Consider the following 24,413-nt stretch of genomic DNA (forward strand, 5'->3'; position numbering starts at 1 on the left):
TGTGGATGAAGTGGAGGAAGACTGGTAGTGCTGTGTGTGACATTGTATGGGTCAGATTTTGCCTACATTGTGGGGACCAGCCAACAGTCCCTACAAGGAAAACAGGCTAATGAACATACTAAATAATGTCTTAAAGAAAATGTAAAAATGCAAAAAAGAAATATCAGTAGCTCAGTATTAAAAGGAATAGTTTGCCCAAAAATGGTAATTCTCTCTACATTTACTCAACTTTATGCAATCTCATCTGTCTTCATGCACAAATCAAATATATTTTCATAATCTGTCTACATATATACATTTTCATTTATAGTAAATGAGTTCCATTTTTATCTGTTTCTCACCCAAAACCCAAAATCATATAGCTTCAGAAGACATGGATTAAACCAAGTGAAATGTGTGGATTACCTTTATGTCCTTTTTGGAGCTTGTAAGATTTGGACCCCACTGAATTTCATTGTATAGATATAAATACATCACACATCAATGAAAATACCTTCATTTGTGTTCTGCAGAAGAGATAAAGTCAAATGGGTTTGAGACAGCATAAGGGTGAGTAAAAGATGAGAGAATTATAATTTTAGTGGGAACTATTCATTTAAAACTATAGAAGTCAATGGAAAGTTGATAGAAAAACAAATGTCAAATCTTATTTTTAAGCCCTCACAAATATAGTGAAACATGTCAAAACTTGCCTGTAATTACATTTTATGAAGTCCTCACTATTTGAAAGGTTCATAAATCTGCTTAAATCATGTGTTGTTTTGCTTTATCTGCTGATAATAGCACATTTTTGTAAGGGTTAGCTTTTTGAGTATAGCAACTATCATCACCTTCCAATAAAAAGCATTGCGTCTATGAGATATTCTTACTAATATACTGAATTTAGTGTGTGAGATGTTTTATATTGAGCAGGGTTTGATTATGATTAGTAGCTGTAAGTAAAGTATCACTTCATGTGATTAGTGTGAAAAACAATGCAATTGAATAGAAAGGCGCATGAATATGAAAGTCTATGTAACAAGCAGTCAGGGATAAAGGTCACAACTGATAGAATTGCAGGCCTCCAAAATTGAAATCTATTATTTATTTATTTATTTCCCTGAGGATCACTTGAGCAAAATAGTGACCAACCCAGATTTTTTTTCCCTTGATTCTGAAAGTACAGTATTATCCCCATTAATTTTCTCCATAGGGATTTCAAAAAGGTTCTAAGCATGAACTAAACTAATTATCTTTGAGATAAATCACCACATTGCAAACTTGGATTCAATGCCAAAAAAATGAAAATTAGAAAGATAAATGTATACATATTAAGAATAAAAACAATATATTGCATTTACATTTATAAAAATATTGCACATATATACAAATACAGTATATACAGTATGTATTTTGAAAGTGTTGGAAGCTCCGGAGGAGAATGCTGCTGAACTTTTGCCTTTATTGTCATTTCCAGCGACTTCTCTAATTGGTGGATCTTATTTCAGGATTGTGGGTAGTGTATTTCTTCACCAGGAAACCTAACTTGTCTGGCTTCTAGAGATGTATGCCTCAATGCTTAATCTCAGCTCATGGTAGGTCTGTCGTGAATGTTTTACACATGATCGTTAAAACTACATTTCTCAATGAAAATGTATATGATTTTTACTTCCTGATTCCCACTGTTTTGCTCTCCTTTAACCTATACCTAAAAGAACACAAGACAGGCGTTCACCATGTTTTAAATGGATTTTCTGTATCAACCACTAGGGGAAGATGATGAGCTTGGGTCAGATTGGAAGGAAGCAGAATGTACAGCCGTGGCGAAATGTATTGGCAGTGACATACATTTTGTGTTTTGCAAAGTTTGCTACTTCTGTATTTGTAGATTCCTTTTTAACATGTTTCTATGGTATACTGGAAAACAATAATATAAGTTTGGAAGGCTTTTATTGGCAAAAAACATTAAATATATGCAAAGAGTCAATATTTACTGTGTTGACCCTTGTTCTTCATAAACCCTTCAATTCGCACTGACTCCTCAGGAGGAGACGGTCCTGGTGCTTGCTGGACACTCTGGGACGTCCTGAATCCTTCTTCACTGCAGTTGAACCTCTCTCCTTGAAGTTCTTGATGATCCGGTAAATGGTTCTTTCAGGTACAATATTCTTTGCAGCAATTTCCTTGCATGTGAGGCAATTTTGACGCAAAGCGATGATGGCTGCATGTCTTTCATTAGAGGTAAACATTGCTAACAAGAACACAATGATTGGAAGCACATCTTCCCTCCTTATATAGCAATCAGTCTGCTCTTATAATCCAATAAGAATGATAGACTGATTTTAACTGACTAGCACTCGTTCACACTTTCCCAGGTGCTGCTGATGTTATTAGTGAAATAATGTTAGCTGGTCATTTTGTGTCAGGGCCAAAAAACAGTGAAATGTGGGTTTTTGTGATAAAGTATGTTTTTTTGGCCAATGAAGCTTTTTGCAATTATTTAAAATGCATCTGATCACTCTGCACAATAATCTAGAAACAATGTGAATCAACACCACAACAGCTGAAGCAGAAAACTTTGCGAATAACAAAAACTATGTCACTACCAATACTTTTGGCCACGGCTGTAAGGTGCTACCATGAAATGCACCTATTAGCTATCTCCATCTATCAGCTCACTCTCTAAACAAACATTACTCACCACACATGAGAAATTACAGTGGCCTTCCAATAGAGGTATGAAGAGGCAAGATGACTGATGACACATACACACAAACAAAATCTTTCACCAGCCTGTTGTGTTGGCACATTCCCGCCTACAGAGCAAGACTGTCTCAGATGAACAACAGGTAGGTCAGACACATTAATTAAAGACTAATTTGTGATGTCTGCTTAGCTATATTTCAAAATCATATTTGAAAAGACCAAAATGGGGTTAATGCTATTCCTTTGTCAAACCTGTCCCAGAACAGACCTTTTCACAGGTATGCAGAGGGTTTCCAAACACATTGTTACCTTTGATATTTAAATGTGGTATGAACGTGCATGTGAGTGATTCCACAGCAAAGGAGGGATCTGAAATTCATCTGGCCTGCTGTATTCTCAACACTTTTATGTTTCAGAGCATGGAGTGATGCTCCTAAAAGCTCCCACCCCCACAATTTCCCCACATTTGCCTTGTCTTGCGACGCAAGCTACTAACCACCAAATAGTCCTTCTACACATCTGGTTTTGTTTCAAGACATTGGAATTCAAGTTGTGACAACACACTTTCTTAAAGGTGCAATATGTAATATATTTTCAGTACTAAAGCATAAAATTATCTTAGCATGTTTCCTAAATCTCTTATAATATATTAAGTTGAAATACTTGTTACTTTGAAAAGTCTGTTCCGGGCCGGAATTTCTGTTTGTGTTTTGGCCTGTGTGATCCTGCCCACTGCCCATTTCCCAATAGTATTTCAACACCCCAGGTTGCTAGATTTGAAACAAGTTAGCGGGCACAATCAGCGCACTGCAGCCATGGAAGCCAGCAATACATCTAGCTAACATTGATAGAGTTATAAAAAATCCACACGAGCTGGTTTATAATTTGCAAACAACACAAATATTCCAAATGTTTACATTAGCTGATCAACTTACAGTGTAAGGCTCATCGCTTGCCATTGTCAGTGTGCTTGTTCCTGTTGCGTGTCCTCAACCTGGCAACCCACATGTGCTTGGAGTCTGGGGAGGAGGGAGGAGGAGACAACTCTCTCCAATATTTTGAATTTGGACTGCAGTACCCATTTTAAACACTTGACGTCAATGTTACATATAGCTCCTTTAATTGTTTTATTATAAAAGTAAACAAAGATGTCCTTAAACTCTGTTTCAACTCTAAACTGAAATTTATATAAAGTACCATGATCTGCATATTGAACCAACAGGCAAAATTATTTAAATGAAATAGGACAATTGACAACAGCAAAAGTGTGATTTACCAGCCTAATAAACAAAACAAATGTGGGGTCAAATTCTGCATTACTATAAAGACATACTACAAAGTGAAAAATGTATCTGCATCAAAATACCATAGAGTTTGATTGGATTGGTCTTTGTCCTCAACAACAAAAGATATAGGAAGTGTTTTCTCCTCCCTTCTTTTCCTTTTTTTCCCCTTTTCTCTCCAATTTGGAATGCCCAATTCCCAATGCACTCTAAATCCTTGTGGTGGCATAGTGACTCACCTCAATCCAGGTGGTGGAGGATGAATCTCAGTGTCTGAGACGTCAATATGCGCATCTTATCATGTGGCTTGTTGAGCACGTTACCACAGAGACTTCACGCTTCGCAATATTTTCCGCAGCATCCACACACAACTACACCACGTGCCCCACCGAGAGCAAGAACCACATTATAGCAACCATGAGGAGGTTACCCCATGTGGCTCTACCATCCCTTGCAACTGGGCCAATTTGGTTGCTTAGGAGACCTGGCTGGAGTCACTCAGCATGCCCTGGATTCAAACTCATGACTCCAGGGGTGGTAGTCAGCATCTTTACTCGCTGAGCTACCCAGGCTCCCTCTCTTCCCTTTTAAACATTGATAATAATATTTATTTTGCTATATTAACTATGCACTTTTATATGGTTAGTTGTGTTTTATTATTTGCATGAAGCATAATTTTTCTCACTGTTCTAAACCACTGTAGTTAATCACCCATTTCAGATATGGATATGACATACTTTTTATGACAGCAATTAGGAATCTTTTTGTACAGTTGTAATTGCTAATTTTGAATTCACTTGTGTAAACCATCAGGCATCAGTGGACAAAATGAAGAAAAAAGGAGTGACAGGAATACAAAATATTATCTCTTTTATGAAAATCATAAATGGGGAAAAAATCTATAAGATTTAAACAAAACAGACTAAGAGAAGTACAGTGTGTGGGAGTCTACTTCTGAATCTGGCTCTTGTTACTGAACATTATTTTCTAAGGCTTCATATAATCATATAATGAAGTCTGAAGCTTAAAATGCCCTTAAGATTTCATGAGGTTTGATGTGAGCAATTCAGCTTAGACAATGACCTCGCTTTGTATGAATCTTTGATCCAAATCAAAGATTCTAATATCTTAAGAGTTTAGATCACAAAGTAATAGAGAATTAGATGCCTGAATAATTATCACCCAGACAGCCCACAGTCTGATGACTGTCCATCCAATGGATATTGCACTTTTCTGATCTGATAATATCTAATCATATTGGCTTGCTTTAAGCAAGAAAGAAAGCAAGAAAAGAGAAAGAAAGGAAGAAAGATCAAATATCTAAACTGACACACTTTTACATTTAAATGAAGCACTGCCATCCAACAAAGTGGTTAGGGTTAGGTAATGATCTCATGGAGACAGAAGGTGAGAGACTGAAATTAAAAACAATAATAATATTAGTATTTATTATAATAATAATAATAGTATTTTTTAACAGAGCTGTTTTACACACATTAACCTTCAGTGGCACTGAAACAAATAGGTTGATCTGATTCACTGTATCTAATGCAGAAAATACAAACTATTTGTTTTGGAGAAAATACAATTTTACATTTAAAATATGCTAAAAATGGAACTGTACTAAGACAAATATATTTTAACACATGCACTACGTATATTCCTTTATTGCTTTATGTGAAAAATAAATGTAAGTAGTAATTCATTGAAAATCTTCCCCTCTGCTGAAATTCTCCCCAAAGTACCTCATACTTGAAAGAGGAAAAAAATCACAAGATCTCAAAATGTACACACTAACATACTGAATACAGACAATCTGCAAACTGTGTATTTGTAAAAATGAAAGAAATATCAATTTTCTCTGAGGCTAAGAAAAGCAGCCTACATCTCCTGCCCAATAGGAGCTGTTTGTTGAAGGGGTTTAGGCATTGAAAACAGGAGAAATTGCTAGTGTAATGGTATCTATCCAGAAGGTCAGCATATATGCTCACCCTGGTTTCTCCTCGAGCCACATACTGAAACGACTTATTGATACTTTTCAAACAAGCCGGCAAACTAGTTCTGGAAACCTTATGACTCCAAATAAATAGCATTTTTAGAAGCAGATGTGGCTAACACTGAAGCCTACCTGCAAAGTGAAAGGTGTTCATTTTTAGCAAACTATACTGCAGGATAGATGGTGGAATAGATGGTGGAATGCCCAAAAATGTTAATTCTCTTATCCTTTACTCATCTTCATACCATCCTAGATGGGTATGATAAGTGTGGGGGAGAAACAGATAAATATTCAAGTTATTTTTTAATATCAATCTCAATTTTCACTTTATATAGATTTAACCACTGGAGTCTTATGGATTACTTTTATGCTGCCTTTTTGTGCATTATGGAGCTTCAAAATTGTGGTACCAATTCACTTGCATTAGGCCATTTCCCACTGCAGGGACTAAAGCCTGTTTTAGGTACTTTACCCCAGGACTACTAATTTTCGTCATTTACACACCAGAAGAACAACAATATAGTTCCTCGTAGCCATTTTAAGAGACATTTTTAACTCCTACTCTGGGGTAGGTACTTTTGGGGGCATAGAGGGACTGTGGGAGTTTCTGTAGCACGTGACTGGTCATAAACCTATGAAGCACATAGCACTGACGAACTCGAGGAGTCGGCAGTCGCCATTTGTAAGCAAACTTGTAACTGCTGCTTGCCGGCTACTCAGAGGATTGCGCTAATTTTACAGTTCCCTTAACAGAAATAGCATAAAACCAACAAAGTATCAAAGAGGATCATTAGTTTTACATATGTGCGTGTGTGTGTGTGTGTGTGTACGTGTGTGTGTGCGTGTGTGTGTACGCGTGGGTGGGAGGGTTTGGGTGGTCTATGAGGAAATTTTTTGAGGTTACAAACTGGTAATTAATTCCAAGGGTATTATGCTATAAATTTGGCTTTTGAGGACATTTCTAGTGTCCCCTTAATTCAAATTGCTTAAAAAACATATTAAACAATGTTTATTTTTTTTTTTTAATTCAGAATGCAGAACGTTTTTTGTGAGGGTTAGGTTTAGGGGTAGGATTAAGGGATATAATCTGCAGTTCATACAGTATAAAAATCATAATGTCAATGGAGATTCCTTATAAGGATAGCCGCATCAACGTGTGTGTGTGTGTGTGTGTGTGTGTGTGTGTGTGTGTGTGTGTGTGCTTGTGACTTCATCAGGAGACACACTTTGAGTTTTCATCGCATCTGTACTGTTTGCACTGTAACTGTACAGAAAATAAAGTGATTTCTGGATAACTATATCAAATTTACTATGGGGGTTACTTTTGTGAGTGCGAATGCAAGAGAGGAACATTCTCTTCAGGTGTTCCTTTCCTCTTAAGATTTCTTATCTAGAAAGTTACTATGGGAAAAGTACCGGGACTGTAAATGAGAAAGGGGCTATTGTGAGGACCTACAGAGCTGAGATATTCTTTTAAAAATCTTTGTTGTGTTCTACAGAAGAAAGAAAGTCATAAACATATGGGATGGCATAAGGGTATTTTCATTTTTGGGTGAACTATTCTTTTAATATTTGAAAGTGGCATCTTAATAAATGTTGCATTCAATTTTTCAAACTTTATGAAGTTGTTTATATATGAAAAAAAAACAACTTCCATTGAAATTCTTCAAAATATTATGCATATGCCCAAATCAAATCATGAAATAAAATTTTCTGACAGAAATGCTCAGACATATACCTCTATTTCACTATTCAAGACTGCAGACAGATCAAGGCAATCGATACCGAACCCATTCAAACATGTAATTTATGAAAGTAATGCATCAACATGGCACAGTCTGGTCCCTCCCCATCCACCTCAAACAAATATGAATTCAAGCATAATCGCTTAGTGCATTGAGCTACATTTATGAACATGTTGACAAATAAGTTTGTGCTCCTGCATCTAGAAATGCTGTTCTTCATTTCTATCCCTCCTCCTTTTGTGACTGATCAGGCTGATGAATAGGCCTTTTCAACTTGTCAACATAAATTATTCAGCTTTGACAAACAAGTCTGACATTTAAACTCTGTTGGTTGTCAAGGGAGGAACATTTATAGTCTCAACAAAACTATTTGAGGAGAAAACATTTTCAAATGTATTAAATGTCGCATGAAGACAAAAATATCCCTAGCATCACAATATAAACCTCAAGACCTTTTTAAAGGTGCATTCAGTAGTTTGGAGACAATTTAAAAAGTTTTACACATTAACGAATGCTTAGAACATTGTTGTTTGGTGACATGAAGAATGAAAAGAATGCGCTTTATTGCCATGTTTGCTTACACAAACAAGGAATTTGTCATGGAGACAGAACACAATTGAACATACTATTTTATCGTGCTTTAGCAGCGGAGACAATGGGAGATTCAGTAGCTGTACTGCCGAAGCAAAAAAAAGGTTTGAAGCAACTTGCTTCAAGCAAGAAGATAGATAGACTGCCAAAAGCAAAAAACTAGAGTAAACATCGGTACCGGTAAGGCATCTACATCTTCTCTTTACTGTTGAACATGAAACTGGTGTTGAGCGGGTAGAATTCAATGAAGCTGTCAGCTGAGGACATGTGAGGTGTCTATTTCTCAAACTAGAGACTCTGATGTACTTATCCTCTTGTTTAGTTGTACATCTGATCTTCCACATCTCTTTCTGTCCATGTTAGAGCCAGTTTTACTTTGTCTTTGAAGACTATAGTGTACAACTTTGTATGACATCTTCAGTTTTTTTGACAATTTCAAGCCTTCATTCCTCAAATATATATATATATATATAGTTTTTAATGGCATAGGTGATTGTAAGATAGGTTCATGAAAGTGAAAATATTTCATAAATTTCTGTGCAGTTAACAATTGCCAATATATATATATAAATATATATATGAGCAGGACATTAATTATGTGCATAGTCTCATAAACTGTATACTTTCTATATTTTCTGTATGATTGGTTGCTGTTCATTTCCAGTGGTGCTGAAATGTGTGCGTTTGATTGAATTAGAGGTATCTTTACCCTCTTTTTTCTTCATGTTTGCTGAAAAATTGTATGTGAATGTTATCTTAATTTTAAAAACTATTCTGATCAAGTCATTTTTTTTCAGTTATTTCAGTCGGAATCCTTCCCATACTTGTTAGTACACTTTAAACATAAAACTTCACTTGATTAAGATCATTATCCTTTACTGTTGTCAGTATCAGAACCTGGATCCTCTCAATTGTACAGCTGCAAGAACATAAATCACTATGCTAGAATTATAATGTTTGGGGTGAACTTTTCCTTTAAAATCATTTTGGCACTGCTTATGGTGGATATTTTGAATGCCTGAGACACAAAATTGCCCCTAGCAAACAGGTGTTCTGTTCAGGCTGCACAGTTCTCTCGGTCAGAGCACAGAATGATGGTGAAAGATGGAGACAGTGGTGCGCCATAGGCCATTCCATTAGAAGCGCCAAAACCACCTGTCCACGGCAAAGAGGAACACCTCTGTTTTCCACTTTGAAGAACAGCCCCAGCTAAGGGCATTATAAAGCCAATGTATGTGTGTGTAAGTTTTATGAATGTTTTTAAATGTCTCTGTATTTCATGAAGGTCAGGGAGGATGTGTTTATCATGAATGTCTTAAGCATTCCTTGAATGATTGTGAGTGTATCTGTGTGTGCGTTTCATGAATGTATGTTAAACTGTGTGTGTGTTTGAGTGCGTCTATGTGTCATGAATGCATTTGCGTGAACCTATATGTCTATATTTCATGTATATCTAAATATAGGCCTGTCTGTCATCTGGAGTCTCTCTTCTACACTCAAAACAGCTCCTGCCCACTCTGTTTAGTAGCAGGTCCTATTATCGTACAATGTGTCTCCCTTCCAGTGCTGTTCTCAGAATTTCCTGTCTTAAAAAGATTTCATTTCAACCACACTGGTTTATTTCTCCAACAAAACAAAAAGTATTAAATCTGAATCAACGTGTTTTCCTCCAAACTTATTTTTAATATTTTTGTTTGTTTGTTTGTTTTATAATAGGCCTCCCGTATCTTATTGGTGATGTGTGTCATGTATGTGCCACTAGCATCAGCAAATGGAAATACCAAAAATGAAGACTTTTTCAAACAGGTTTCCCAAAGACTTCACCCATATGCCATTGGTTGAGACAATGTTGCTGAGAGCAATGTTTTGAAAGCGGCAGTGTTTACACTTTGCGTGGATTGGTGTTTTAACTAAAAATTGCACACTTCACTTTTAAATATTTGTTGTTCCATTAGAATAGCCTAAAAGACCACCTTAAACATTATAAAATAATAAAAAAAATATACGTTTGAATGGTGCCATTTATCGTGCTGATTCATGTTTTCCAGGGATTTAGCATATTATTGAGCAGAGTGTATTCAAAGCTGCCCATGTTTAACAGAAGAAAGGTCAAAGGTCAGTATCAGTGAAAGGTTTAATTAGATCTTGAAAAGAGACGGGTGGCTCAGGCATCTGCTCCAACCACTTTTCGAGAGTTTCCTCCACGAATTTTGTGCAATCAACGGCAACGTTTCCATGCCGATGCTGATGACCTACCACTTTAAATACAGTAAATTCATCTGTGAGATGAAAACAGTATGTCACTCTAGACTTCACCAGTGCTTTTGTCTACAGCCATCCACAGAAATATCTTGACGTGCTTAATCACACAACCCGGCGAGAATCAACAAACCATTAGGCATGTGTACAGACATCTGCGATAATAGCCTCATGAAATACATATTGCAAAGTGCAACTGTCTCTGCATGTGTGTGAAATGACGCATGAGGTTGTGCGCTTGTGACAATGACCATTATTTTCCTTTTGTCTGGCTTTGTCTTTTTCCTGTCTGCTATTTAACAACTGAACAGAGGATCCCACACAGTCACACTGTACACAAACATACACACCACAGTCATGCAACACAACCTCATGTAACCAGGTTTTGGTCCAGTTATATGTCTGTCTAAAATTGTTTTACTGAATGTAAGACAGAAAACTGTATGACTAAGATTGCAGATTAAGCTATTATGTGGTTCCCATTTCTTATATTAGATGCATCACATTACTGTGTGGTGAAAATGAAAGCACATAAATCCAGCTAGTGCTCTGTATTTTATAACACATTCACACACTGCACTTATAACAAATGGAAAAAAGGGCCATTTTCTAAACCACTGAAAAATGTGCACTCCTTCACATCTTAATGTTAAGAGCCGAGGCTATTGAAAAGAACAAAATAAAAGTGTGGCTGGAGAGGAAAAGAGGAGGAAATATATTCTTTTAGAATTTAAAAGATAGAGGTAACCCTTCCTCTTGTACATTTGTGCTCGAGAAGGATACAAGTTTATGGTATGCTCTTTTGTGAGACTTAAGTAACCTTAGAAATGCTATCACGACAAGCTTTATCAGTAGATAGCGAAGACACAAAACACAATACAGAATGATACACCATTAACTCATATATAAAAAGATTATGAAGCATACAGTACATTTATCATCCAAGTAACCTGAAAAAAAAGAAGTAAAACAGAAAGAATTGAATTAATATTTTTGCCTCAGGTCCATTTGCCAGACTCATTCATTGATTTCCCTTTTTACAATTCTACTAAAACAATTCAAAAGTTCAGACACCATCTCATTTTTAATTACTACCCTTTTCCACATTTATAAATGTCTAATTATAAAAAAGTCATTTGAACTGTGAAATAACACAAATACTGTAGAAGTATGAGAATTATGTAGTGACCAAACAAATGTTAAACAAACCAAAATATTTTATCTTCTAATACCTTCTAATAGAGGTGCATTTTTTTGCTTATTTTAGTTCAGCTTGTTTTGTTGTCCTTAAGAGAAAAGTGTGCACGGATGCGATCGGCAGAGGAAAATAACATTCTGTCGACATGATGAGACAAAAACAAAACACTTCCATTATAATTAATGATGCTGTCGACAATGGATGCGTGGTGTTGAGACGCGAGCAATGTAGACAGTTTGTAACATGGATTTATAAGCTCTGATGTACTGCAGCACAGATATAAGAAAATGTATAATTAAAAACTGAGATAAATAGAGCCCGAAGGTACAGAATCTGACCATTAACACAGCAAACAACCCAGCGTTATAATCATCACCACAACTTAACACAGCGTGTTTTCTTAACTTAAATCCGTAATTCTGCTGAAATTTCTGCTTGTTTCTGTGTTGAATGAAGGCACTGCATAAGTATAACTCTTAATTTTCACTGTGTGGAGTGAATGAATGACGAACTTGAGTTGAGTGAGAGCGCCGCTGTAAAGTTTCAGTGCCTTAAAAGTCCAATTCACAAATATCTCAATAAATTACACATTTATTAACGCTTATTAAATTAAAACCGTAATGTAAGGACAGTAACACCTCCATTCTAACGAAGTAAGAGTAAATTTTTTTAATAAAAATTTCACTTGTGTAAGATTAAAAACAACCCATCATTAAACCTACTCTTAAAATTAAATTTTTTCAGAAAAGTTACTCAAGTAAATGTAATGGACTACATGTAGAGCGTAACTACCCACCTCTGATAGTCACCCTATGCCTGGATTAGAGTTCTGCACACACGGCATTCTCTAAACCAACTTGATGAGGTGCAATCTGAAACGCTTTAAAAACAGTATTGAAGGAGTTCCCATGTTTGCTGGACACTTCTTCACTTGTCGGCTTTTCCTTTCCTATTTTTCCTTCAATATCCGTTACAACTCATCCATTAAAAAAAAAAGAAAACGAACTAAATAAATAAATAATCTTTAGTTTGTGTAATATAACATTATACTTTAGTTATAATATATATATATATTAACACAGATACAGATACAGGTCAGGAGCTTCAGTTAATAGTTAACATCAACCATCAGAATGGGGGAAAAATATGCTCTTGGTAATTTGGACCATGGCATGATTGTTGGTGCCAGATGGGCTGGTTTGAGTATGCTTAAGTAATGTCACTATAAAAGTCAGTTATTTTATTTTTGCAAACAACAAGCCTTTATAAAATCCTGTTAATTTTTCTTATGCAAGGGTATCATATTTGGGGGTCCTTGGCATCAAAAAGTTTGAAACCCCCTTTAAGTCAAATTTATTTGTATAGCGCTTTTCAAAACAGATGTTGTTTCAAAGCAGCTGTACAGCAGATTATGTTATAACAGAAAAACCTCACTCACTGATGCTTTTATCATAAGCAGCTAACAGTATAAGGTAGACAAGGGCTAGTTGTCACAATTTTTCCACCAGTGAATCTTTCTCACCTAAGAGTGTTAACTACATGTTAACACTTGTTGGGGCATGTTGTCACATTATATGGGTTAAGTTGTATCTGTATCTATGTCAAAACTGGGGTTCGATTTTTTTAATCAATATTTCAGATAGAGGTTTGACTGTGACAGTTAGACCATTTGGTCTCAATGAGCTGTTATAACTAAATGGAAAGAGTTGTTATGACAGAATGCAGAAACGTATTAATCGTTGTCCCATCAGGATAACAAATTAATTTGTTGATGAGATTTGATTATCTTTTATTCTCTAACTATTTACAAGGCCACACACAACACACACATGTTTACAAGGCTATCTAAATAAGGACATATGATACCGTAGAAATCTATTATTTTTATATAGATTATAGTATAGCTATATAAAGTATAGCTCAAGTAAAACCCTCCCACACACACACACACAGTACATTAAAATGATTCACACACATCAAACACTTAAAATAATCTAATGCCCTTTTATACACATTCCCATCACTGTTGAAACATATTTGTGTAAAGAAAGGAACAGAGAACAAATCAGTAGCTGAGACATGCTGCCCAGCCCAGCTAGATCTTGGCTAGAGAGAGTGTTTGTATGTGTGTGTGTGTGTGTGTGTGTGCGTGTGCGTGCGTGTGTGCGCCTCAGGGCCGTTGGTTCGTTATACCTCCACCGCATCACATTGTGTTTAAAGCCAACTGAGAGATTATAATTTCAGTAGTGCAATGCTCCAGCACTGCAGGACAATTTAGCAGGCCACTGCCACAACATACAGACAGCTCTGCCCAGAGAGAGTTTATACAATAGTCCAGCAATAGTCTTTAAATGAACTTAACTATCAAAGATACCATGCAGAAACAATCCAAAGATTTTTACAATAAATACATTTAAGAATGTTGTCTTGCAATCGCTTATGATCCAGCTCAATGGTTCTCAACTGGTGGGTGATCGTTTGGCAGGTTTGTTTTGATAAGGTCGCAAACAGCAGGAGAATACAATGCTAAATGTAAATAATAAAATGCAACCAGGGTTGGGAGGGTTACTTTTGAAATGTATTCCACTACAGATTATAGAATACATGCTGTAAAATGTAATTTGTAACATATTCCGTTCGATAACTCAAGGTCAGTAACATATTCTAAATACTTTGGATTACTTCTTCAGCACTGGTAGATTTGTAGACTGGCAGATTTTTTTTCACTTGTTTTAACTATAAAACAGTAAGACAAAATACATGTTAAAAATACATTCACTGAAAAACCTAAATATTTTATGCAGTGGAATACAGTTACTTATATTTTGTATTTTAAATACGTTATCCCGTTATATGTATTTCGTTACTCCCCAACCCTGAATGCAACCAACCATAAAACCATCCATAATTAAAAAGTTTGTCAACTTTTAAAGGGAAGAAGAAACCACCTCTCATATCCTGTTGATGACATAGAAATACAACCCAGACTACCTTAAATGTGCATTCACGTCCTGTAAGGATAAACGTGTTTTTTGTACCGACCACAATTTGTTTTGTGCAGTGAATTATTTGCTGCATTAAACCATAAAACTTCAAGAGACATTTAGAAACCAAAACTGTTTTCCTGACTACTGTCAGGAAATGACATTTCTATTCTGTTTAAAAAGTATTTTAACTTAAATGATCTAATTGAAAATCTTTATTAATGATGCAGCACACCTATAATTTCCCAGTGTTGTGACAAGTACTATATAAGGCACTGATAACAAGTAAGCTCACAGAAAGTGTTTTAAACATTTCTGGCCATTAAACTCCTGGTTTAACAACTGTCAAACCCGCAGCTGCAAGTCCAATGTCAAATGCAGAGGTTGAAGACTAACCCTCAAAAAGCCCAAAAAGTCAGCTGTGCCATGTAAAAGCATCACCAAAGGAACATAATGCATGAAATCTCCTTCTTGTAACCTGAAATATTCTAGAATCTCATCGCCATGGGAACCCATGATCGTCAGTTCCACTCTGAAACTAGTGGTAAACTGATTTGGGTTTTTACAAATCAAATCGAAGCCTATATCTAGAGAACAGTGTAACTGATATATATGTACTGCTGAAATTATATAACATTAAGGCTAAATTACTCAATGTTTTCTCAAATTCACTCAAAGATATTTGAAAACAAAAAAACATTTGCATTATCTTGAATTAACAGGGCTGTAAAAATGTTTCATTATGTTTAAAATGATTACAATGTAATTTTGGAGCTGATTCCACTGTTAATACATTTCTGTTAGCAGGCAGATGTAAGAAATTCTCTGGGCTCAATACAAGTTGAGCACAATTTGTGGCATTATGTTGATTACCGCAAAATAAATTTCAACTTGTGCCTCCTTTTCTTTAAAAAAAAGCACAAATCTGATTCACACTGAAGCACTTATGAAAGTGAATATGACCAATCTGTAAATGTTAAAATACTTTCAAAAATATAGCCATAAGATGTAAACAAAATGCTAATTATCATGATTTTAATTTGTTAAAATCACATACTAACCTTTTCTATGTAACTTTGTTGCCATGACAACATAATGCTGTAAATCATAAAATTACTGTAAAATAACGATTTAAGCAACTTTACAGCTTAAATATTACATAAGTTTTAATAGCAGAATGTATGTGTTTTTATAAAATTATAAGCTTCGCGTTTCTGCCTTTAAACCCACGAAAATTGGCCCCATTAACTTTCATTGTAAGTGTCTCTCTGTAACCTCGATTTTTGCTTCTTTTTTTTAAAGAAAAGAAGGGACGGAACTGTTAAAGTTTAAATTATTTTTTGTGTTACAACGTTGTCATAATGTCAACAAACAGGTGACTGAGCTAAACTTGTATTGAACACATAATATTCCTTTAATACAGGACAACTCTGAGGATCTCAAAAATGTTAAATATCAGCCGTTTAATCTGACTGGGTCCTATATCATTGTATCACCATATATCTGAAATAAGATTATGTATTTTGAGGGGCCCGTACTGTGCATGGCATCTCCAAAATATTAAACCTTTGATCTCAATAATGGAGTTTTTCCACAGTTTCACCAAAATAAGAAAGGTACATCTATTTCTGGTAAGAGCAGAAAGACTTTTCACCACTCAAAGCTGATGGGTGCCTAGCTTAATATGCAGAGGCAACTATTAGTTAGGCATTGTTGACTGACTTCACCTAAAGACTGCAACATTGGCTTGACCATTGGAGTGGGTTTGGGGCGGGACTATCTGGTTGCACAACCAATTGAAGATGGGAGAAGTTTCTTTTGTTGACGCTGGTGCCACAGACACTTTAATTCTGTTAAATTGTACTGTCAATAAGAGCCAGCTAAAAATGTATGTACATACTATTAAACTGCATGCTGTGTATGTGCGTGTGCCACTTACTCCCATTCCTTGCGCCGAGCCTGTGGGGTGCTCTGAATCTTGTGTGCCTGGTGTGCTTTAATGATGTCCCGTTGTTCGATGAGTCCCCCCCTGCGGCGTTTAATAATATTCGGGCTGACGTTCATGTTGGGGTCCAGACCCATCGGCCCCTCGCATGACCCCCCCAGATCCAGTTTGGATGGCGCCAGGCCCATCGGACAGGTGTGGGGGACGTAGAGGGTGTCGAAACTGGATGCATGGGACAGGAAGCTGTCCGCCAGACTCTGGGGCTCCAGGAGGGAGCATGAGCGGGAGCTGTCCTCCAGTGTTCCCCGTTGCTTGAGCCAGCTCGCCGGGTCCTGAGGCTGGAGCATGTAGCATCGTGGAGATGGGCTTCTACCACACACACCCTGACCAAAGGACGGGACCGCCGGGGCATTACAGTCAGAGAGGGACTGAGCGCTGACTGAACAGGTGCCCAATTCTAACATTCTGAGGCCAGATTCTCAGCATCATTCTGTTTACAGTGGAAAAAAAGAGAGGGACGAAGGGTTACATTGGAAAAGACCAATTATTGAATAGAGTTATCCAATTTGTATTCATGAAACCTGGAAGGGAATTAGCATTTTTAAGACATGGGTTCCCTCTGGAATTTAATTTAAATTTAATCATTTGGCAGACACGTTTGTACAAAGTGACTTACAGGATATTTAAGGTATATATTATCATTATGTGTGTTTCATTACGTGTCAGTCTGGAGTTCAAGCAAATAAATTGAGGACAAGAATTTGCAATGTTTTAAAAACTGAAGTGTCTCATTTCTGCGCCACCAAACGGAAATACAAAAATAATGACAAAAAACATAACAAATTCATGCCATTGGGTGAGCAAATTGTTGTTGTGTCAGGCCTGCTCAGATGTTCAGACACACAGTATTTAAAATAAAAATACAAAATACCTCAGTTTAAATGTATCAAAATAAAATACCAAATACTGTGTGGGAAATTTTTTTTATCAAAATCGAATACAGAATTTAGTCTTAGAATTTAGAAAATACCCAATATATATCTAAAATTGGCCATTCAATGAAGTCATCATCATCATCATCATCATCAACATTTATTTTACAGACTCTTGGTCGAAGTATCACCATTAGGTTGAAATCTGCTCGGAACTCGGCATGAAAGATGATGAAAAGCAATGATTTTGGAAAATTATTTCAATAATATTAATTTGTTATACTGTATATAACAGTCAAATAATGACTCACCCTTTACGTTTTTTTAAGCAAATTAATTAAAAAATATGTTAGATAACTAATTCATATGTATATGAATAACTATATCATTAATAAATCATATGTCATTTATACGGTAAGTGATGCAGGTTTATTCACCAATGTTTAATCACCAATTCAACAGAAAAAGTGCCTTCTTTTGCGTGATTGTTTAAGTTTGGCTTCTTCCGTATTTTGTTTCTCACATGAATGCTTGACATGCCGTTGTAACAATGCCTGGCTTTGAGGTATGAGCTTCCTAGGTGCACTTGAAGGCAGCATCCGATTTCGAGAATTATTAACACAAACATGTTGGCACCAGGGGAGATATAGAAAGTAAGTGATACACATTCACTTTTATTAAGTTAAATTGATAAATGAGTCAAAGTTCCTACATTCTATGTTATTAAAACTTGTTTAACAAACACCTGCAGAAATGGGTATAGAAATCATGGTATATTATACTTTCTTTTGATAACCGTTAACCTGCAGCACAAATGCTTGCGTTGCAGCATTGTTTATCAGTTGGGTTGATCACGTCTCTGGTGACAGTCGAACAGCTGCTAAGCTAACGGGAGCATTGCATTTTTGTTTCCTTACACGGCATCTTCCGAGCATCTGGCAATGCCTTTATGATCGGAGATTGGAGATATCAAGTAGCAATAGGAATAGTAGCCAGTATTGACGCTGACTACCACCCCTGGAGTTGTGAGTTTGAATCCAGGGTGTGCTGAGTGACTCCAGCCAGGTCTTCTAAGCAACCAAACTGGCCCGGTTGCTAGGGAGGGTACAGTCACATGGGGTAACCTCCTCATGGTTGCGATTAGTGGTTCTCCCTCTCAATGGGGCACGTGGTAAGTTGTGCGTGGATCGCGGAGAGTAACATGAGCCTCCACATGCTGGGAGTCTCCACGGTGTCATGCACAACAAGCCATGTGATAAGATGCGTGGAATGACTGTCTCAGACTTGTCCTCTGCCACTTGGATTGAGGTGAGTAACCACACTACCATGAGGACCTTCTAAGTAGTGGGAATTTGGCATTCCAAATTGGGGAGAAATGGGGATAAAAAAATAATAAATAAAAGTAGGATATCCCACATTCGAGTTGAATGGAATGCAGCATGACTCCATATTTCCTGCAAGAATGCAGACAATTTGCTGACCCAATGCTAGATGGAGCCGTTCTGACATCTGTAACTTGCGTGCATGAAAGCTGGAGTTGGGGGGCATGCCTGAACTAGTTGATATAAGAAATCAGCAGCCTAATAAAGACATTGACAGGCACAAAGTATTATATGTTTTTTGAAAATACACAAATACCAAACTTAAATGTATTTAAATACATGTTTATGAAATACTGCCAATCCCTGATCACCTTTAACCATTGACAGCGACATTAAAGGCTAAAAGCCTATACATTGCCTGATGCTTCAAAGAAAAAAATTGCTTTTAGTATTCTTGGACTAGCCATAGTCAAATATGTACCCAACATAATCATGTATTCCCCTTGAGTCTCAGAGGAAGTAAGGACTATATCTTCCTCCCTGAATGAATTGTTTCACATAATTTGAAGGGTTCTTTTGGATGATTTGTGAGCTTAGCTGGGATTTTATTTGTTTACACTCAGGATAACATATTCCCTCATTAGGTTGATGTGACCCTGCTAGAAATTTGTAATGATTTAAAAAGACTGATCATGGTTTCAGAATAATTTTTGAGGCAACACATAAAGCAAGCAGCATTCTTTCTAAAACAATGAACACTTCATCTGAGACTCAATGGGAATACATGATTATGTTAGGTACATATTTGACTAGTCTAAGAATACAAAAGCTATATTTTCTTTGAAGCATCAGGCAATGTATGTATGGGCTTTAAGAATTGAATGTTGTTGTCAGTTGTTAAAGGTGATGTATGTAATTTATTTATGTTAAAATACTTCCGCTTTAGGGAAAATGGACAAAAACAAAACCATATTTTTGACTAATTTTGTACTCTTGGGCATGTTCAAATTGTTGACCAATAACTGACTAGATGAAGACAACCAAATTGTATTTTACAATACACTGTTTCAAAACAGCATTACAGGAAAAATAAATAAAAAATAGGAAACCCCCAAGTGAGTTATTAGACATCTCTATATAATATACAGTTATATAGAGATGTTATATAGAAACCTTGGAAGGAAGCAATACTCAGCTGGGTAAGAAAATAAAACATCATTGTTGCACACAAAAGAAGTTGGTTCCCGTATGTAACCAAAAAAATCAAGATCAGGGGGATCAAAGGTAATGTTTTAAGATTCATTCATTGACAAACCCATATTACTTGACCACTAACCTTAAACTTAGGGGGAGGGGGCATGTTCTCCTCAAAGTTTATGACAGCTACTGCCCTGTGCTAAAGGCAAAAACTATATTTTGATTATAGATTACCAATTTTTCATGTAGATTCGCTATAAATTCTCTGTATAGGCTTACAGAACATTTTAGATTTGCATAAAATATATTTTCTGTGTCTAGTCTCCAATGAGGCAGCTTTATGATGGATTTTCATGCATAGACACCAGCTTTTCATTGCACCTTGTTGGCAGGATCCAGCACTAATTATTCAGCCCCTTTTAATTTGTAGAAACCATGAAGCAAAATCTGACAGGGCATACATTTGTAAGACTGGCCAAATAAAATAATGTGACTGAAAAATACAAACTAATCTTGTGCTTTGAGCACCGTGATTCATCACGCAAATCTACATGGAAACGATGTGGCAGGTTATTAAACCCCAGCTGAGAATGAGGCAGCTGTTGAAAGCTGTGGGAGCATGCAGGGGTGTTTGTGTTAAGACTAAATGTTCCATGGCCCACATCCAACATCTTCACATTCATTAATTGGGGTGAAATATAGGATGATGTAGCCTTCAGTAAATGGGAGGAATCCCAAATTCTTAATGGTTTAAATGTGATATTATTATACCAATGACGCAGCTATGCGGACAAGGAGGTAACTATGTTTCAGATGTTTCTTTTAGAATTCCTTAACTTAAATAAAACTAGACACAAATTATACAGTTATTGACATAGAATGAATGGATAGAGATAGAAAATATATGTGTAGCTTATAGAACGTGGCACAGTTTGTGACATTGATGAGATCTCTTCTGAAACACCAGAGGACACAAGTGCCTCTTCCTTGGAGACTTCTTAAAAGAGAGTTTACCCATAAATTATAATTCTCTCATAATTCACTCCTTTATGCAGAACATAAATTAAGATATTTTAATGGAGATATGTTGCCTGTTTGTCCATAAATTGAAAGTGAATGGTGACCAAATTTCCAAGCTCCATAAATTCATGTCTTCCGAAGTGATCCAATCAGTTTTGGGTGAGAACAGGCCCAGATATATCTCCTTTTTCACTATAAATCTTGACATCAGTAGTCTCCTTGGCAATCTTGATTTCAAGCTCGATTACACTTCCTAGCACCATCTAGCACTCTGCGCATGTGTCAAGAGCTAGGAAGTGTAATTGAGCTTGAAATCATGATCGTACCAAATGAAGACTGCAATGGCAATATGTACAGTAAAAATTACTTCTGACCCAAAACCAAATAGACCTTTTCAGAAAACATGGATTAAACCACTGGAGTCTTATGGGTTACCTTTATGCTGCCTTTATGTGCTTTCTGGAGTTTGAACATTTGGTCACCATTCACTTGCATTGTGAAGACCAACAGACTCATATTTCCATTCAAATATCTTTGTTTGTGTTCTGCGGAATACAAGTTTGGGGTGACCATGAGTTGGGCATCTGTTTGTCTAACCAATGCAAATTAATATTTTCCACCATTGTGAGAAGCTATTGACACTCCATTCAGAAGCAAAAGATACATAAATGGACCTCTGCCCCATAGTGACTCTTTCTGTAGCCTTTTCCGATGGTGAGCTAATGACAGGCCATGCATTGTCACGGAAGTACATGGATTAATTGCAGCTGCATAATAATGAAGAAGAGCTTCCAAAAACCAGAGAGAAACATACAACCGCGAGTTCCAAGTTTCAGCCAAGGGTCCCAATTAGACTCTTTAGCAACTGTGATTTACTGAATAAAAAGAACAGAAGTGTGTGTGAGAAATAAAAACACATTTTTATACAAACAAAACCCATGCAAGTTTCTCTGTGGCAGACTGTCAGTTAATTATCAGCATAATGGATCCATTTCCTACATTGATGAGTGAAACTGTTGGAAATCTAGGAAATTGAGCTCTGAGCATGCCTGAACTAAACTCTTCTAAAATATGACACTGTGATATTGTGATCAAACACATGAGATGATATAATTACACACAGATATAACAAATCTGTGACGTCAACTGAAGATTCAATGTTAAAATATAGACAGCAGTGCTATCTTTGATTTTTAACAGGAATGATAATGAGGCTGTGACAGATAGATAAAACAGTGAAAACAATAATATTATTATATTCATTATAATATTATATAGCAAATATGTCTTTTAAAAGTAAAAGTATAATCTGCCTTATATTAACTTTGATTGTTTCATAAGAAAATAAATACAAATTTGTATTAGTTAGATAAATATTGTTAATACCACATTGAAAAAACAATAATTGAATGTTCCCAGAAGTCCCTGCATGACCCATCACATTTATATATATTTTATTTAAATATAATTATTTATATCAGTTATGTATATTGGGGTGTTTTATGTTACATTTGAGTTATTTAGTTAATCTTTATTAGATTATTTAAGCGTGACATCTGTTACCCTGATGGTTTTGTGTTTTTTATTATTGGCCATTGCTCCTGGAAGGGCCACTCTTGATGTAATTTAAGTCATCATGTGACTTTACATTTTAAAGAGCAAAGCAGATTTTTGAAGTTCATGTCATATCTCATTTATATAGCACAACAGGCACTGTTTCAAAGCAGCTGTACTGTACATTAAATTATGCTATAACAGAAAATGAATTAATTTCATGGCAATATTAGTTATTTATGTAAGTATGTATAAAACATATAAAATGTATATATAAGTAAGTGTTGTGGGTCAATGGTTAAACTAAATAATTTTGTATGAAGAAATACACGTAGACGCGTTTGATTTTGGCCGATGAAGGCTTTTGTTGGTTAATTTTCCATGTAGTTCCATTTTTCTTCTTTTTTTAAGAGAGTGTTGTCCCTTCTGTGACCAAGTTGATATAGGTATCATTCAGTGAGGAGCATCACAGTCCGGCTGGAAGCTTATGGCAGGTAATTGTGGTGAAGTTTAGTTCTAGTTGTTTGGTATGTTAACTTTATATAATTTAATGATATACTGTAAACAGTTGTGAAATGTAAAATATACAGGCACCAAAAAGAAATTCCATAATGCCTGAAACATGATCGCTGCATTTTTCAGTGAATATCTGGCAACACCTTTTTTTTGCTGTTTTTGTTTTTTACTGTACATTCTAACAAGATTTTGTTTTACATGCGACACACTTCGGTTGTCCCTTATTAAAAGTACTGTGCCATAACCATGGTACAATGATAGTCTAGATGATAATAACATGGCACTAAATGATAACCATATTAATTTACCATGAAATGCATATGGTACACCAAGGTATTACTGTATATGTGATATAACCCTCTATTTTATCCATAACACTCCAAAGGAAATTATGCATCCAAACTGTAAATCTACAGAAATAAGCTGCGAGCACAGGAGAGCATCTCCAATAACAATCATATAAGTAATAGTCATATATGGCAGTGACTGGCATAGATCCATTATTCCACTCAAACAGTTACAGTAACATGGTGCACCTGGACCAAAAGGAATGCAGGCAGTCAGGGAGTTATTCCTATTTTCAAAGGAATAGAGATATGGTAATGATACGTTTTCAGAGTTTTTTTTTTTTTTAAATAGAGCCAAGTGGGTTGGGGACAAAATGTAATCAATCAAACGGACAAAAGCAAACCTTTCAGAGTCTTTAATGCTTAGAAAAGTGGACCGGATGTGTTAACGAGGCTGAGAACGGAAGTATGTCCTCACGCTTTTCACAGGAATTTGAACTCGACTCCCTCATCGTCGGATAATTCAAGGTGAGTCAGAAAGAGCGTGTAACCTTCGCCAACACCTGCTACCCTGAACAAATCCCTTTTGACCAACGAGTTTTTGTTATCTCCCTCTTTTTCCTGCACTCCTACATTACCTCTGGCACTTAACAAGCCTGTCTGGAAGTATTATCAGAGCTCAAGTCAACAGAGACAGGCTGAAATACAGGAGAAGAAATTGATTTCTTCACTAGATTACTTTTATTGCTTTACCACAGGAGGTGAAGAGAACATCAGCGGTAGACCATTTCTATCTCATTAATGAGAACTTCTAAACCTCACTCCACAGCTTTTAAATCAGTTTCGTCTTATGCAAAGAACACACAAATCAGTGCCGTAGCCACGGGTGTGACAGGGTG

The 24,413-nt window shown here is 36.2% G+C and overlaps 1 protein-coding gene across 1 annotated transcript in view; it reads right to left on the reverse strand.

Moving 5' to 3' along the window:
• LOC127630869 (voltage-dependent R-type calcium channel subunit alpha-1E) overlaps window positions 1-17,150 on the reverse strand; it is a 165,098-nt gene extending 147,948 nt beyond the window's left edge. Inside the window, exon 1 of the mRNA XM_052108708.1 lies at window positions 16,681-17,150. Within this exon, the coding sequence (XP_051964668.1) occupies window positions 16,681-17,150 (470 nt within the window). The remainder of the gene's footprint in view (window positions 1-16,680) is intronic.
• Window positions 17,151-24,413: the final 7,263 nt, after the last annotated feature.

Source organism: Xyrauchen texanus, chromosome 37 (genome assembly GCF_025860055.1).
Source record: "Xyrauchen texanus isolate HMW12.3.18 chromosome 37, RBS_HiC_50CHRs, whole genome shotgun sequence".
Taxonomy (NCBI): Eukaryota; Metazoa; Chordata; class Actinopteri; order Cypriniformes; family Catostomidae; genus Xyrauchen; species Xyrauchen texanus.